The 17,025-nt window shown below is 45.9% G+C and overlaps 1 protein-coding gene across 1 annotated transcript in view; it reads left to right on the forward strand.

Moving 5' to 3' along the window:
• The window catches only part of GIGYF2 (GRB10 interacting GYF protein 2), a 615,584-nt gene that overhangs the window by 455,639 nt on the left and 142,920 nt on the right, over positions 1 to 17,025 (forward strand). Inside the window, exons 20-21 of the mRNA XM_082251280.1 lie at positions 735 to 989; positions 2,693 to 2,899. Coding sequence (XP_082107406.1) covers positions 735 to 989; positions 2,693 to 2,899 — 462 coding nt within the window. The remainder of the gene's footprint in view (positions 1 to 734; positions 990 to 2,692; positions 2,900 to 17,025) is intronic.

Consider the following 17,025-nt stretch of genomic DNA (forward strand, 5'->3'; position numbering starts at 1 on the left):
TCTTTTGGCTGCAAGGTTTTGCAGGCTGCGGTTTCATAAGATAATGTTTTTTTGTTGTTCTCTTGGAGGTCTTTTACCTGGGTGAGCTCCTGTTTGGTTGAGCTCCATGTTGCCCGGTTGGCTAGGTTTAGCCTTTTGGAGTTGATGTTACTGTCTGGTTGCATTTTTCCCACTAATCAAGCGTATACTGCTTTGGGACGTCCCACTAAGCTCATGGAGATGAGGCTGCGTCTGTCGATGGACGATAGAGAAAATAAGATTTTTGTAAGATCTTACCGTAAAATCTTTTTCTCTGATGTCCATCGACAGACGCAGCACCCACCCCTCTGTATGGGGATGATTCTTTTGTCTTCACTACTTGCAACTAAACTGATGTGCTGGGCTGTGGCAGTGGGGGTTATGCTTGGAGGGACAGCCCCGTGGGCGTGTATATGTTAAAAGTTTTGTACTAACGTACTGCCTAGACTACTCCTGCAGGTGGCAGCATAACCCACTCAGCTCATAGAGACGAGGCTGCGTCTGACAATGGACATCCGAGAAAAAGATTTTACGGTAAGATCTTGCAAAAAATCTTATTTTTTCAAATTTAAAGGAAAATTGTCATGCCTTAACGCCTGCAACTTTTCTCTATTTGAATCAAGGCAAAATATCACATGTCATATTTCCTGGTATGCCGTGTCAGCTTGAGGAAGCAGATCCACACCTTAAAGTAGTGATTGTGCATTATTTTTTAGGAAGAAGCTCTGCGGCGACAGAGGGAACAAGAACTGGCACTTAGGAGGCAGATAGAGGAAGAAGAGCGAAAAAGAGAAGAACTGAGGCTGCTTGAAGAGAGGAGGCGGCAGGAGGAGGAGAGAAGACAAGAAGAAGAAAGGCGGAGAATTGAGGGGGAAAGGAAAAGGGCAGAAGATGAAAGGCGGAAAAAGGAGGAGGAAAGGAAGCGAGAGGAGGAGGAAAGAAGGCAAAGGGAAGAGCTTCAAAAGAAGCAAGTGAGTTTGTGCTGGTAGTATGACACAGACTTTCAATACAAAGAGCTTCCACACATACTCACAAATCTAAAGTGTTTATGAATGTATTCATACCAGAGTTAAAATAGGCATCCTCTATTGATCAATTTATTGCCAAAGCTATGTTCCCGAGCAGAAAAATTAATTGGAAGGATGTGTTCCAATTAGTAAACATGAAATCGGAGGCAAAATAATTAATTGGCTGATTTGGCTTTGATAGGCCTCATGCACACTTGACGTTTTTACAGCTGCTACATATATGTACAAAGGTTTGAGACATGATCCAAAATATAGTGATGCCTCATCCCATAAATAAATAAAGAGTAAGAGGAAGAAAAAGAATGATCCCCCTAAGGGTAGTAGGACTTTGTAGGCATACACTGATTAATCTCACAAAAAATGTACAATCTTGAGTAATATAAATATAGACAAAATTTATTGTTAAAAAGTTACCTAAAAACCATCACACAGATGAGTATGCACAGCCGTGCGACAATATACTCCTAAACCAAAAGAACCCATGTGTATTCCGACACATCGTGGTCTGTATTAAAAGACCATAGATATGGTCTATCTTCTGTGCCTGGATCCAACAGGGTTCAAATGTGCAGGTGTGCCCAAGGAATCGCTACGTGTTTCGCTATGCAGCTTCTTCAGGGATTCCGTTGGAGTTAAGAACCAAGCGCAAAGGGTACCAAGTACTCTCTCCTAAGATGGGGCCATAAAGTTGCAGGAACAGTATGGTTGTTCCAAAAGGAACTGACATTGTATATGTCTCCTTCCTGTTATAAGAAAACAGTCTTTGAAAGTGCCGATCCGGTCAGAGTAAAGCCAGCCTCTCCGGGAGACATAAAAGATGTCCTCAACAGGAAGGAGACATTTGCAATGTCATTTCCTTTTGGAACAACCATACTGTTCCTGCAACTTTATGGCCCCCTCTTAGGAGAGTACTTCGTGCCCTTTGCTCCTGCTTTTTAACTTCCAACGGAATCCCTTAAAGAAGCTGCATAGCGATTCCTTGGGTACACTTGCACATTTGAACCCTGTTGATCCAGGCACAGAAGGTCGACCATATCTATGGTCTTTTAATACAGACCCCAATATGTCGGAATATACATGGGTTCTTTTGGTTTAGGAGCATATTGTCGCACGGCTGTGCATACTCATCTGTATGATATTTTTATGTAACTTTTTAACAATACATTTTAATTATATTTATATTACTCAAGATTGTAAATTGTTTGTGAGATTAATCAGTGTATGCCTACATGTCCCTACTACCCTTAGGGGGGATCATTCTTTTCCTTCCCTCTGTGTTTTAATAGCTGCTGTTTTTGCTTCAGACGTCTCCTCTGCAGCCAATAAACTCCCCAGCATGTTAACCTATGTGTCTTAAAAACGCTGGAAAAACTTGGCTATTCTGCTTTTATCAGTGTTTTTGAGCCATAAGCTTTTGTGGGTGTATAACTTTGTTAAAAAAAAGTAAAAAAAAAAAAAAAAAAAAACCCTACGACTGAAAAAAGCTACTGCAGAAGCTCTGAAAAACTCATTCTACTGCTACAGCTAATACTACTGGCTTTTTATATTGTCCAGTGTGCCTGAGGCATTAAAGTACATCTTCCTTTTGCTAAGCTAATTGTAGTTCTGCTCCAGAACAGTTGTACTTTATTCTATTTTCTTTGCAGGAGGAGGCAGCAAGATGGGCTCGTGAAGAGGAAGAGGCAGCACGGCGATTGCTGGAAGAGGCAAGACAGAGGCAGGAGGAGGAAGAACGCAAAAAGCGAGAAGAAGCTCAAAGACAAAAAGAGCTTCAGAGACAGAGACAGCAGCAACAGGAAGCACTTAGACGATTGCAGCAGCAACATCAGCAGCAACAACTAGCACAGATGAAGGTTGGAAACACTTCATTGATTTCCTTGCCAAAGCTGTTCATATCTGTGTTCTTAGACCCATTTTACACTAGTAATCCTGTCTCATCGGTCTTAAAAATTACTCACCTACTTCTAAGTGTCAGGCCCTTGCTGCCCAGATGACCGAGGCATTACTACCCCACTGATGGAAATGCTGCAGGAAGTTGATTGCCAAGGAGGAAGTGACATCTCGCTGATCCAGTTGGCTAAAGAGATCGACACATGGAAGCGGATGTATCTTTGTTAGACAGTACAGTACACATGCTTGATCTTTATAGATAATCCCAAAAATTATAACCGTGCTAATGAATAAAAACCGAAAAAGCAGCAGCTTCTAGTGTGATAGCACAAACAAATACATAAAAAATAATAATAAACAAGCTGTGCTAAGTGATCAAATATGTGACTAATAATAAATCACACTAAAATTTAAAAATAAATAATATGAGGTCAAATATGTGAAAATATGATACAATGACCCAAATAGTGCAAAAATAAATGCAATATCTGGGATAATAGAACGTGCACTAAATAATACTATAAGCAATACTTTAGTAAATAATTAGGTGACTAAACAAATAATCTCTGGTCAAAGTCCATAAAACCCATCTGAAGTTGTGACACCATGTGAAGATTCAATAAACTGTGCAATTCACCGCAGGTGCTCAGTCCACCACTGATATCAATCCTGCTTACCAGAAACAGATGGTAATAAGCTTGTCAATCACTGCAAGAGAACAGCCAAATTCTGACAGCCAGGGTAAACCTTTGCATATCTCCCCAGCAGTGTTCCCTTTAAGGTGCGCGCGTGCGCGGTCGCGCAGTGGAAATTACGTCCCGCGCAAGCACCTAGTTAGACGGCGCAGCCGCAGACGGAGCGGCCAGGGAGCAGAGCGTGCACCCCGAGAGCACGCCCATCGTGTGACAATAGCGAATGAAAATTCGCTATTGTCATACGGATCCTCCTCCTGGCCAATCAGGGAGCGGGTCCTCCCGCTTCCTGATTGGCCGAAAGGCCAACTTCATGCCATTGGCCGAGGAGGAGGCGCCGGGACTCGGGAGGATGGAGACGCGGGAAGCTGGAAGCCGGGGACTGAAGACAGAGTGCCGTGACCGTCCGTGAGGTAAGTGCACGGGGTCGCGGGGGGGCATTGCTGTGGCACTCTGCAGTTTATTGGGGGCATTGCTGTGGCACTCTGCATTTTATTGGGGGCATTGCTGTGGCACTCTGCATTTTATTGGGGGCATTGCTGTGGCACTCTGCATTTTATTGGGGGCATTGCTGTGGCACTCTGCATTTTATTGGGGGCATTGCTGTGGCACTCTGCATTTTATTGGGGGCATTGCTGTGGCACTCTGCATTTTATTGGGGGCATTGCTGTGGCACTCTGCATTTTATTGGGGGCATTGCTGTGGCACTCTGCATTTTATTGGGGGCATTGCTGTGGCACTCTGCATTTTATTGGGGGCATTGCTGTGGCACTCTGCATTTTATTGGGGGCATTGCTGTGGCACTCTGCATTTTATTGGGGGCATTGCTGTGGCACTCTGCATTTTATTGGGGGCAATGCTGTGGCACTCTGCATTTTATTGGGGGCAATGCTGTGGCACTCTGCATTTTATTGGGGGCAATGCTGTGGCACTCTGCATTTTATTGGGGGCAATGCTGTGGCACTCTGCAGTTTATTGGGGGCAATGCTGTGGCACTCTGCAGTTTATTGGGGGCAATGCTGTGGCACTCTGCAGTTTATTGGGGGCAATGCTGTGGCACTCTGCAGTTTATTGGGGGCAATGCTGTGGCACTCTGCAGTTTATTGGGGGCATTGCTGTGGCACTCTGCAATTTATTGGGGGCATTGCTGTGGCACTCTGCAATTTATTGGGGGCAATGCTGTGGCACTCTGCAATTTATTGGGGGCAATGCTGTGGCACTCTGCAATTTATTGGGGGCATTGCTGTGGCACTCTGCATTTTATTGGGGGCATTGCTGTGGCACTCTGCATTTTATTGGGGGCATTGCTGTGGCACTCTGCATTTTATTGGGGGCAATGCTGTGGCACTCTGCAGTTTATTGGGGGCAATGCTGTGGCACTCTGCAGTTTATTGGGGGCAATGCTGTGGCACTCTGCAGTTTATTGGGGGCAATGCTGTGGCACTCTGCAGTTTATTGGGGGCAATGCTGTGGCACTCTGCAGTTTATTGGGGGCAATGCTGTGGCACTCTGCAGTTTATTGGGGGCAATGCTGTGGCACTCTGCAGTTTATTGGGGGCAATGCTGTGGCACTCTGCAGTTTATTGGGGGCAATGCTGTGGCACTCTGCAGTTTATTGGGGGCAATGCTGTGGCACTCTGCAGTTTATTGGGGGCAATGCTGTGGCACTCTGCAGTTTATTGGGGGCATTGCTGTGGCACTCTGCAGTTTATTGGGGGCAATGCTGTGGCACTCTGCAATGTATTGGGGGCATTGCTGTGGCACTCTGCAATGTATTGGGGGCATTGCTGTGGCACTCTGCAATGTATTGGGGGCATTGCTGTGGCACTCTGCAATGTATTGGGGGCATTGCTGTGGCACTCTGCAGTTTATTGGGGGCATTGCTGTGGCACTCTGCAATGTATTGGGGGCATTGCTGTGGCACTCTGCAATGTATTGGGGGCATTGCTGTGACACTCTGCAATGTATTGGGGGCATTGCTGTGACACTCTGCAATGTATTGGGGGCATTGCTGTGACACTCTGCAATTTATTGGGGGCATTGCTGTGGCACTCTGCAGTTTATTGGGGGCATTGCTGTGGCACTCTGCAGTTTATTGGGGGCATTGCTGTGGCACTCTGCAGTTGATTGGGGCAAGCTGGTCACTCTGCATTGACGTCCCCCCCCCCCCCCCCCATTGCTCAATCTAAAGGTTTGCGCTCAGAAATTTTTTTATTTGCTCAGCTCAGTAAAAAATTAGAGGGAACATTGCTCCCCAGGTTTACCCTGGCTGTCAGAATTTGGCTGTTCCTTGCCGTGATTGACAAGCTTATTGCCATCTGTTTCTGGTAAGCAGGATTGATATCGGTGGTGGACTGAGCACCTGCGGTGGATTGCACAGTTTATTGAATCTTCACATGGTATCACACCTTCAGATGGGTTTTATGGACTTTCACCAGAGATTATTTGTTTAGTCACCTAAATATTATGTCACACCTTCAGATGGGTTTTAGCCCCGGTTCACACTAGGGCGACCTGTGAGGCGACCTGGTCGCCTCACAGGTCACCGCAGGTCGCCTCCCATAGGAAAGCTGCAGACCCGTTCTAATAGGAGCGACACAAGTCGCTCCGACCTAGAAAAAGGGTCCGGAGCTTCTTTGGGGCGACCAGGAGGCGACCGCCATAGACTTCAACGTTATGAAGTCCGTGGCGGCCGCTCCGAGGTCGCGGCGCGCTGCTCGCACCGCGATCTCGGAGGTCGCCCCTGAAAGTAGCGTCGCTCCTATGTGAACCGGCGCTTATGGACTTTCATTAGAGATTATTTGTTTAGTCACCTAAATATTTATTTATTATGTCACACCTTCAGATGGGTTTTATGGACTTTCACTAGAGATTATTTGTTTGGTCACCTAATTTTTTACTAAAGTATTGCATATTGTATTATTATTTAGTGCACTTTCTATTATCCCAGATATTGCATTTACTTTAGTATTTGGGTCATTGTATCGTATTTGCACATATTTGACGTCACATTTTTTATTTTTCAGTTTTAGTGTGATTTATTATTAGTCACATATTTGATCACTTAGCGCAGCTTGTTTATTATTATTTATTTATTATCTTTATAGACCCCGAGTTATAGGCTGATGCAGTCATGTGATTTCACACTGGTGAAGCTTTTGAGGACTGGCCCCCCCCGGCATCCCCCTATAACCCTCGCCCATGAAGAGTGAAAATCCAGCGCCAGGACATCTTGGCATTAAAAATGTATATCTCTATTTAATGCATCAAACCATAAAAAGGAGTCCCTTCCTAAAAATGTAGGGGTTTCAGCCTCCTACATAGGCCTTAACCATAAGGCATGCTAAAACATGTTAATTTTTAGGAATTTAATCCTTTTTGTGGTTTGAGGGATTAAATAAAGATCTCAATTTTTAATGTCAAGATATCCTGGTGCTGGATTTTTACTCTCTCCAATGGATTTTGGACATCCAGTACTACGCGAGTCCGGGCACAGTTGTCTTGATTTCATCCTGTGTATCTTTATGGGATTTTGGGGTTGTAACACCTCCTTTGTTGCTCTATAACCCTCTCCCACTGCATGTGCTCGCCTTTTTTTTTTTTTTTGCTAGTTCCTAAGGTGATGGACCTCTTCCGCCTTATGGAGAATCATTCTTAGCTTGACTAGTTTATTATTCAAATTCTTCATTCAACTCCTCACTGTCTTCTAATACAAAAATAGAAGCCATGCGTCCAGATCTGTGCAACCTCATTAAAACCTTTGGTACCATACTTGGACCCTGTGCCTTGGGGCATACCCTGTAATGTTGCAAAGCCTTGATCTTATAAAGGTACCAGCAGCAAAGACATGTAAGACAAGGTTATCTTATCTCTTTTACCATTAGTGTAGTCCCACAGCAAGTATTAGATATATTTCCTTTACACAGTTTGTGTATCCTGAAAATTATGCATTTATATGGTTAAACTATAAGTAAACCTGGAGTGTGTTTAAAATGTATTCAATTACACGTATGTATTGAACTTTTTAAGCTTGGCGCTAAAGTTCAACGACTAAGAGCTCATTCTCAGGTGGATAACTAGGCTTTGCATCATACCACTGGACTTCGCTAAAGGACAGTCACCACTTGGGTTGTGGCATTCTCCTTCTCAAACACGCTTATTCTATTTCTGCACCAGTTAATGCTCTCAGTGATGGCAGTGGCAGAAAATGGCCACAAGGGAACCACGCAAACATTCACTCTGCCAAAGTTCTTCAAAACACTCAAGCTACTCTGAGTGACAACATTTCCCTTGCAATGGAGCAGGACCCTATTTTACCACTGGATTCTGCATCCAATTCTAGCTCTATCTCAGACACGCAACATTCTGCCTATCTGATCAAGGCAGATTTTTCTGCAACTCTGTCACAATTCTTGGACAGCTGTTTCTTTTAATGCATTCATCACTGTCCAGGGCTCAAAGGCGCCAGGCTCTGCCTTCACCTCCAACACCTGCTCTAGAAAAGGTAGAGGGGTAAAAAGGACCTAGAAGTGAAGTTAGAGTAGGCCGCTGAAGGTTTCTCACCCCCAGGCACCTATACACTTGATTTTGGAGCACCACGCAGTATGCCTGCCAATATTGATATTTTCACTACTGCTGTGCTCAATAGCCTCCACATTGCCTTTGATTCTCCTCTCTCACCATGCCCCTTTAGCTACTAAGAGACCTGCAGGTTCTTGACCTGTGTTGTTTTTTGGGTATTTTGGCACAGTTCAGTTTGCCTAGTTGTTACTAACCCTTTGAATTCTTTGCTGGGGGATGCCCCATGGTGTAGGGAACATTTCGTCTACTTCACAAAGACAAGGCTGTTGTGAGACCTCAAAACTTCCTGCCTAAGGCGGTCTCTGCATTTGTTTTAATGTAGTGCCTAGTGCTGCCATCCTCTTGTCTGGCTCAAAAACATTCTAAGAAAATTGCTCTCCACTCCCTGGATGCCTTGCTTGTATTGCCTGTGGGCTCCCTAAAAAGACAGTCTTCTTCTAGATCCACCATCCTCTAAAACTACTAGGTTGATTCACTTAGGCGTTACAACCTGAAAGGTAGGATTTCTCCCTTTCCTGTGAAGGCCGACTCCACTAGATTTCAGTAGTACTTCATGGGCTTTTCAACATCTGGCCTCAGTTTCACAGATCTGTAAGGGGGGCCACCTGGTCTTCTACTCATATACACCAATCAGCAACAACTTTGACCACGGACAGGCTAAGTGAATATTGACTGATTATCTCATTACAGTGGCATCTGAAAGCCGGTGGGATAAATTAGGCAGCAAGTGAGTATGTTGTTCCTGAAGTTGATGTGGTGACTGCAGAAAAAATGGGCATTGCAGTTTTTTGTACAGGGCTTTGTACCTGCAGACTGGTCAGGGTGCCCATGCTGGCTCGTGTCCACAGCCAAAAGCATCTGCATTGGGCACGTGGGTATCAGAACTGGACCACAGAACAATGAATGGAGGTGGCCTGGTCTATGAGTCCTGTTTATCTTTTGCATGTGAATGGCCAGGTGTGTGTGGTGTTTTGTGTTTTTTACCTGAGGAAGAGCTGGCAGCAGGATACAGTATGGGAAGAAGGCAAGCTGACAGAGGTAGTGTGATGCTTTGTGCTATGTTCTGCTGGGAAACCTTGGGCCCTGCTATTCATGTGGATGTTGCTTTGACACATACCACCTACCTAAACAAAATTGTTGGTGACAAAGTACACCCCTTCGTGGAAGCTGAATTCCCTGATGACATTGGTCTATTTTCAGCAGGATAATGCTCCTTGCCACACTACAAAAATGGCTCAAGAATGGTTTGAGGAAAATTAACTAGTTCAAGGTTTTGACTTGGCCTCCAAATTCCCCACAACTAAATCCTATCAAGCATCTGTGGGATGTGCTGGACAAACAAGTCTGATTCTTGGAGAGCCCACCTCGCAACTTACATTTCTTATAGGATCTGCTACTGACAGCTTGGTGCCAGATAACACAGAATACCTTTAGAGGTCTAGTGGTATCCATGCCTTGACGGGTCAGGATGATTTTGATGGAAAAAAAGGGACCTACTCCAGTATTCAGTGGGTGGCCAGTAAGTTATGACTGATTGGTTTACCTGATAGATGTTCAAGCCTTGCCAGAAAATCCTACAGGTGGCCCAATAAGGACCTTCCCAGTTATACCTCCTCTTGTTCTGTTTAGAAAAATTTTCTTTTAAGCCTGTTAATTGTTTTTTTTTAGAGAGAGGTGCCTCTAAGTGTAGCAATAGGGTTACATTTAATGAAGGTACAACATTTTGCATTTGTATGTAGGCATCTGGGGTAAAGCTGTCCACATAGACCATCCTCCAATGCCAGCTCTCCCTGCTGTCAGTCTTTAATTGTGACCGGGAAGACTAACCTGCAATAGAGCGGTCTGAAAGCGAGGCTTGAAGCGCTTGTGGAGTGCAGTGTCGAAGGTATGATGTCCGTGCCAGTGCAGAGGACGGTCTATGTGGACCGTTTTACCCCGGATGCTTGCATACTTAGATGTGCCTGTTTTACTCATTAACCATGTGAGTTGCTAAATGTTGTACCTTCATTAATTGTAACCATATTGCTACACTTAGTGGCACCTATCTTCTCTTTTATACTCAATTGAGACATGATGCTACTTGTATATCAAGACATCGCTTGTTTATCAAGTCAAAATTTATTTAAAAATTTTACTTCTCTTACAAAACGCTCTCAAACAAAGTCAAATTCAAACCAAGGTTTTACTGTATTAGGAAACTGGGAATTGTGTTTGACTTTAGTGCTTAAACTATCAAACTTGGTGGTAAAGTTTCCACCATTCAGAACTTAGTTTCAGGTGGATGACCAGGTGTTGAATCACACCACAAATCACACTATTCAAGTTTCAGGCTTAAAGTGGTTGCAAAGTCAGAATGATTTTTTATCTTCTATGCATTAAGATAAAAGCCTTCTGTGTGTAGCAGCCTCCCCAGTACCCCCTAATACTTACCCGAGTCCCATCTCTTTCTAGTGATGTCCACGAGTTCCTCGGCTGTCCGGGACACTCCCCCTGATTGGCTGAGACACAACAGTGGCGCCATTGGCTCCCACAGCTGTCATTCAAATTCAATTAGCCAATCAAAGAGAGAGGGGGTCGGGCAGAACGGCATACAGCTGCAGCTCTGCTTGTGTGCCCCCATAGCAAGCTACTTGCTTTGGGGCACTCGACTGAAGAGAGGGGCTAGGAGCAGCAAAGAGGGACCAGAGCAGAGGAATATCCAGGCTGCCCTGTGCAAAACCAACTTTACAATGCAGGTATGTATAACATGTTTCTGGCTCCTGGCGATAGTTACACAGGCAGAACGGCAGGCTGCTTATGTAAACAAGGCACATAGCCATTCTGTCAGTAGGGAAGGCATTTCTTCTGTGGAACATGGATCAGTGCCTTCCCTTAGTAAAAGCCCCTCTCCCACAGTACACAAGCACTGGCTAGGAACACATTTAACCCTTGATTGCCTCTGATAACTCCTTCCCAGCCAGTGTTATTAGTACAGTGACTGTGCATATTTTTTTTTATAGCAGTGATCAATGTATTAGTGTCACTGGTCCTCCAAAAGTGTCAGTTATTGTCCAACTGTCCGCCACAATATCGCAGTCCGATATAAGTCTCTGATCACTGCCATTACCAGTAAAAAAATAAAAATATCCTATAATTTTTAGACGCTATAACTTTTGCACAAACAAATCAATATACTTATTTTATTTTGATTTTTTTTTTACCAAAAATATGTATCAGAATACATATTGGCCTAAATTGATGAAGAAATTAGATTTTCTCTTTCATTCATTGATGGACACAGCTCCATATCTTCTTTGACTCTTGGGGATATGCTGCTCTCCATAGGAGTAGGACTAGGCAGGAAAGGAATTGACTACGCCTATAGGGCAGTCCCAGGGGGTATACTCCCATTTCCTGCTATAGGACTACAGTTTTTTTCTGATTAGTCAGGAGTAAGGATCTAGTTCCTTGCTGGGATCTCTTGTCCTGGCATTTTTTTCCTTTTTAAACTGCATTTTTTTTCTTTTATTTTCTGTTCCTGACAGAACTACTATCAACAGCCGGACTGGGCGACGTTGTGGATATTCTTGATCCTTACAGTCTTCCAAGTCTGGCCAGCGAGACACAACTTTAGCTCAGCGCTAGGTTGGTCACAACGTAGCCCCAATGGACGGGGGCTGGCTGGTGATTTAATTGCCTCGCAAGGACGCAAAACCCTGGTCACGACCTGAGTCACAGCGTACCTCTGTTAGGGCCCCCCTGACTGGCTACATGCACCTGAGGGGCTGCTGGGGGTCCCAGGAGTCACGTGGCACCACCATTTTCTTTTGTATGGCTGCTATTGAGTTTAGCACCCATGATTGTGTAGTCCGGAAGGCGTGTATTTGTAGTTTCCCATTAAAATCAATGTCTGCCAATTTCTTGTAGCTCTGTGGAGCGGTGTTCGGCATGGGCTTCTAGTAAGGGTGCTTGCGCTTCCTTTTCCTTTCTGATCTCCGCACGGAATGCAGCTTGGCACTCTCTGTCCCTCCTGAGTCAGTGGTGGTGAGTCCCTGGAGGTGTGCAATCTCCCTCTCTCTGCTAGAGCAGCGCTTGATGCGCTGGTATCTGTGGTGCCACTGCTGAAGCGGTAGGGGGTATTTTACAGAGACTTTTTTCAGAATTTTCTGGCGGTCCCCTTAACCATGGAGCCCCTGAAACATGTCACCATCTGACCCACACTCAGAAGCTGCGGGACCATCTGGGTCTCAGTCTGCCTTGGCGGCCATGATGGCGGTCCTACAGTCCCTGGTGTCCAAAGTTGATATGGCTGTTCAAAAGAGGCCTAGCAAAAAGCGCCCCCTGCCTTCACCTGTATCCTTTGCCTCCTCAGATTCTGAGGTTGATTTGGCTGCCACAGACACGTGAGTCAACCCACTGGGTCTGCGTCCACGCACCCGGAGTGCTCTGAAAGTGAGGATGAGTTCTCTTGCACTAGAACCCTGCATGAAAAGGCGCTTGTGGAGACACTGATTGTCTTGCAGGACACTGCAAATGCTGTGCCGGTGCAATTTGGTACCTGCAAACCATCCAAGGTGACTAAGGTGTTCCCCTTTCCAGCCTATTTTGACGATATTGTCGCAAGTCAATAGGGTTCCCCGAAACGCATGGTTGGGATACCTAAGCGTTTCGCTAGGAGGTATCCTTTTGAGAAGTCCCTTTTGAAAAACTGACAGTTCCTCCCGTGGTGGTTTCTCAGGTTTCCAGACTGAATAAAGCAACACTGCTACTGGTGGAGGACTCCCCGTCCTTTAAAGACCTGGTGCATAAGAGAGCTGAGTCTCTGGTCTGATACCTTTTTACCGTGGCAGGTTCAATTTTGAGGCTGATGTTTGCCATAACCTGGGTCTCCCAGACCTTAACGGAATGGGAAAAGCTTCTGTGCCAGGATTTGGAAGGGGATCCGCATCCTCCTGAGCTGGCGGATCAGTTGGTACAGGGGTTACAATATCTGTAATGCCTCTCTGGATGCGGCCCCTTTAGCCTGCAAAGTGTCTGTGAAAGCTGTGACCCTTCGCCGCATGATTTCTCTGAAATACTGGTCTAAGGACCAGGCTTCAGTAAAAGTGCTGACTGATCTACCTTTTATAGGAGACCACCTGTTTGGAGCTTCTGTGGAAGAGATCATAAAAGGTCTTATGGGAGGTAAGAGCAAAGAGCCTTGTCGTAAACGGGGTCCTTTATTTTCGGCCCACAAACGACCCTTTTCATCCTGCGAGGTTGCAGAACAAGGAATCGAAATTCGCCCGTAATTTCGCGGGAGGTTCCAAGAGACCCTCGTCTGGTAACCTAGAAGCTGGTTCCACTGGTGACGCAGACAAGTCCTCTTCTACCTGAAGGGGCGCCCTCACCCGTACCTGGGGTGGGGGGACGTCTTTGGTTTTTTTTTTACAGACCCATGGACCTCTTTCATTCAAGACAAATGGGTCCACAAGTTGATTTGGCCCTTGCCTCTGGCAAGGTTCTTTCCTTCCAACTTGCGCCTGTCCCCAGATCAGCTGCAGGGCCTTTTTGGAGCGGTACAGGATCTACTTTCACAAGGAGTAATTATACCGGTTCCAGAATCTGAACGTTTTTATGGGGTTTATTCAAACCTGTTTACTGTTCCCAGAAAGGAAGGCAAGGTCCGTAAAATCTTGGCCTCAAGTCCCTGAACCACTTTATGTGGGTTCAGAAATTTAGTATGAAGTCCATTCGCACGGTAGTGGCATCCCTCCATCAAGGGGATTTTCTAGCCTCTATTGATATCAAGGAATATTACCTCTATGTCCCAATATGTGTTGGGCACCAGCGTTTTCTTTGCTTTGCCATTGGCGGGGAGCCCTATCAATTTGTGGGGTTACCCTTTGGTGTCTCCTCAGCTCCTCGAGTGTTCACAAAGGTGTTGGCCTTGCTCAGGCAGAGGGGAATCACAGTATTCTACCTGGGCGATCTCCTTCTGCGAGCAGTCTGTCTGTCTTACAGGACGATTTAGACATCACTGTGCAAACTCTGCAAGGGTTCGGCTGGAAACTGAATTTTAAGAGATCCAGGTCTGACTTTGTCCAACAGACTAGATTACCAAGGCCTGACTCTGGATTCAGCCTCAGCCCAGGTGTTTCTTCTGGAGACCAAACTCCAGAAGTTTGCAAGATGCGATTTGGCTCCTGTTATCTAACTATCAGTCATCTCTAGGGACTTGCATGCAAGTGCTGGGCTTGATGGTTTCTACCTTTTTGAGGCGGTTCTATTTGCTCAGTTCCATTCCAGGCCTTTGCAAAAGTAGATTCTTGCCAAATGGGACAAGAATCCACAATCTTTGGACAATCTGATCCTGTTGAGTCGGGGTATGAGGGGATCCTCGATATGGCTTTGTTCCCTGGCCCTTTAACAGGGAAATTCCTTTCTTCCCCTGTACTGGACGGCGGGTCTTCCCCTGTACTGGACAGTGGTTTCCAGGGAAGCCAGTCTGGCCATATTGGGAGATGTCTTGGGCACAGTTTTGCCTCAAGGGGTTTGGACTCGGAAGGAGTCCAGTCTGTTGATCAATATCTTGGAGATACTGGCAATTAGGATTTCCCTGTCCCGGTGGATGGATCCTCGGCAGGGGTGCCCAGTAAGGATTTGGTGGGACAATGCCACTGCCATGGCATATGTCAATCAAGGCGGCACCAAAAGTACCCTAACGGCCAGAGAAGTGGCTGGCATTCTAAGGTGCGAGAATGTGTTTTGTTCCAGCTCTCTCTGCTGTGCACATTCCAGGGGTGGAAAATCGGCAGGCAGACTACCTCAGTCAACAGGCACTGGACCCGGGCGAATTGACTCTTCACCCGGAAGTGTTTTAACAATTGTGGTCCTGTGGGCGACTCCGGAAGTGGACCTGTTGGCTTCTCGTCTCAACCAGAAGGTGAAGGTTCAGAGGTTTGTGGCAAGGTCTCTGGAACCTCTGGCTGATGCCTCTGATGCTCTGGTGGCCTCTTGGGGCCAGTATCGTCTCATTTCTGCCTTTTCTCCATTAAAACTTCTGCTGAGACTGCTACGCAGAATCGAAGCAGAAGGGATTCCAGTCATTCTGGTGGCTCCAGACTGGCCTCGCCGGTCTTGGTACATGCAGCCCAAGTAAGACTGGTAGCCGATGCCACTTGGAGACTCCTCAGAGAAGATCTTTTGTCTCAAGGACCGATCTTCCATCCTGCTTTACGGTCGCTGGTTTTAACGGCCTGGCTATTAAAAGCAAGGTACTGAAGGACAGAGGATTGTCGGATTCGGTCGTTTCTACGCTGTTAAAAGCTAGAAAATCTACTTCTAGGAAGATTTATCGAATTTGGAGAGCGTACATTACTTGGTGTGAGGCTCGGGGGGTTTCTCTTCTTTTCGGTGACCCCCCTGCTGGAGTTTCTACAACGAGGTGTAGACCAGTGTTTGGCCCTGGGCACCATCAAGGGTCAGATTTCCGCCTTGGCAATCTTTTTCCAACGACCATTGGCCTCCAATTTCTTCACACTTTTGTTCAGGGGGTACGCCACCTGGCTCCTCCGGTTAGGTCTCCGTTGCCTACATGGGACCTCAATCTGGTACTGTCGGTTCTTCAAAAACCTAATTTTTAAAATATTCCTGAACTTCCTCTGCCTACCCAGCCTACCCTGTGGCTATCACTTCAGCACGCAGGGTGTCTTAGCTGGCTGCGTTGTCCTGTCAGTCACCCTACCTGGTGGTTTACAGGGACAAAGTGATGCTTCGTCCCTATCAGCCCTTCCTGCCTAAAGTCGTTTTCCATTTAAACAAAGTCGGGTTTCCATTTAAACAAAGACATTGTGTTGCCTTCCTTGTGTCCTAAGCCAAAACATCCTAAAGAAATTGCTTTACATTCCCTGGATGTGGTTTGGGTAATCAGTATTTACCTGGCGGCGACTGAGTCGTTCCGAAAATCGGATTCCTTATTTGACCTTCTGGATGGATCTTGTAAGGGCAGGCCGCATTTGCAGCGACCATTTCCAGATGGATCAGCCAGACAGGGGTGCAGGCCTATTCTTTTAAGGGTCTGGTTCCTCCTTTCCCTGTTATGGCACATTCTACTAGGGCGCTTAGTGCTTCCTGCGCCTTTCGTCATCAAGCGTCAGTGGTACAGGTTTGCAGGCGGCCACCTGGTCGTCTGTGGACACGTTCACAAAGTTTTACAAAGTGGATGTACTAGCACTAGTTTTGCAGGCTGCTATTGCAGAGACTCCTGCCTCTTGAGGGTGCATTTTTTTCCTGGTAGGTAGTTCCTGGTTAAGCTCCTGGTTTACCTGGTTGGCTAAGTTTAGCCCCTTTGGGAAATATTTTTAATGCTGTTTTTCCCACCCCTCATGTTGACACTGCTTTGGGACATCCCAAGGGTCAAAGAAGATATGGAGCTGTCTGTCAATGAACAAAAGAGAAAACTGGATTTTTGTCTTATCGTAAAATCCTTTTCTCTGATGTTTGACGGACACAGCACCCATCTCTCTGTGAGTGGGGTTGTGTATGTATTCTTCTAACACTGCTTGTTACAAAACTGAAGTCCTATAGCAGGAAGTGGGAGTATACCCCCTGGGACTGCCCTATAGTGGCGTAGTCCATTCCTTTTCCACCTATTCCAACTTCTTTGGAGAGCAGCATAACCCAAGGGTCAAAGAAAATATGGAGGTGATCAAATGCCAGCAAAAGAAAGCTCTTTTGCGAAGGGGGGTAAATGACATAAATTTGAATAGGGTACAGTGCAATTGTCAAAGTAATGTAGTGCCATATTGCAAAAAAAGCCTGGTCATGAAGGGGGGTGGTGGTTTCATGTAGAATGT

The sequence above is a fragment of the Pelophylax lessonae genome (genome assembly GCF_965119305.1).
Source record: "Pelophylax lessonae genome assembly, chromosome: 3".
Lineage (NCBI taxonomy): Eukaryota > Metazoa > Chordata > Amphibia > Anura > Ranidae > Pelophylax > Pelophylax lessonae.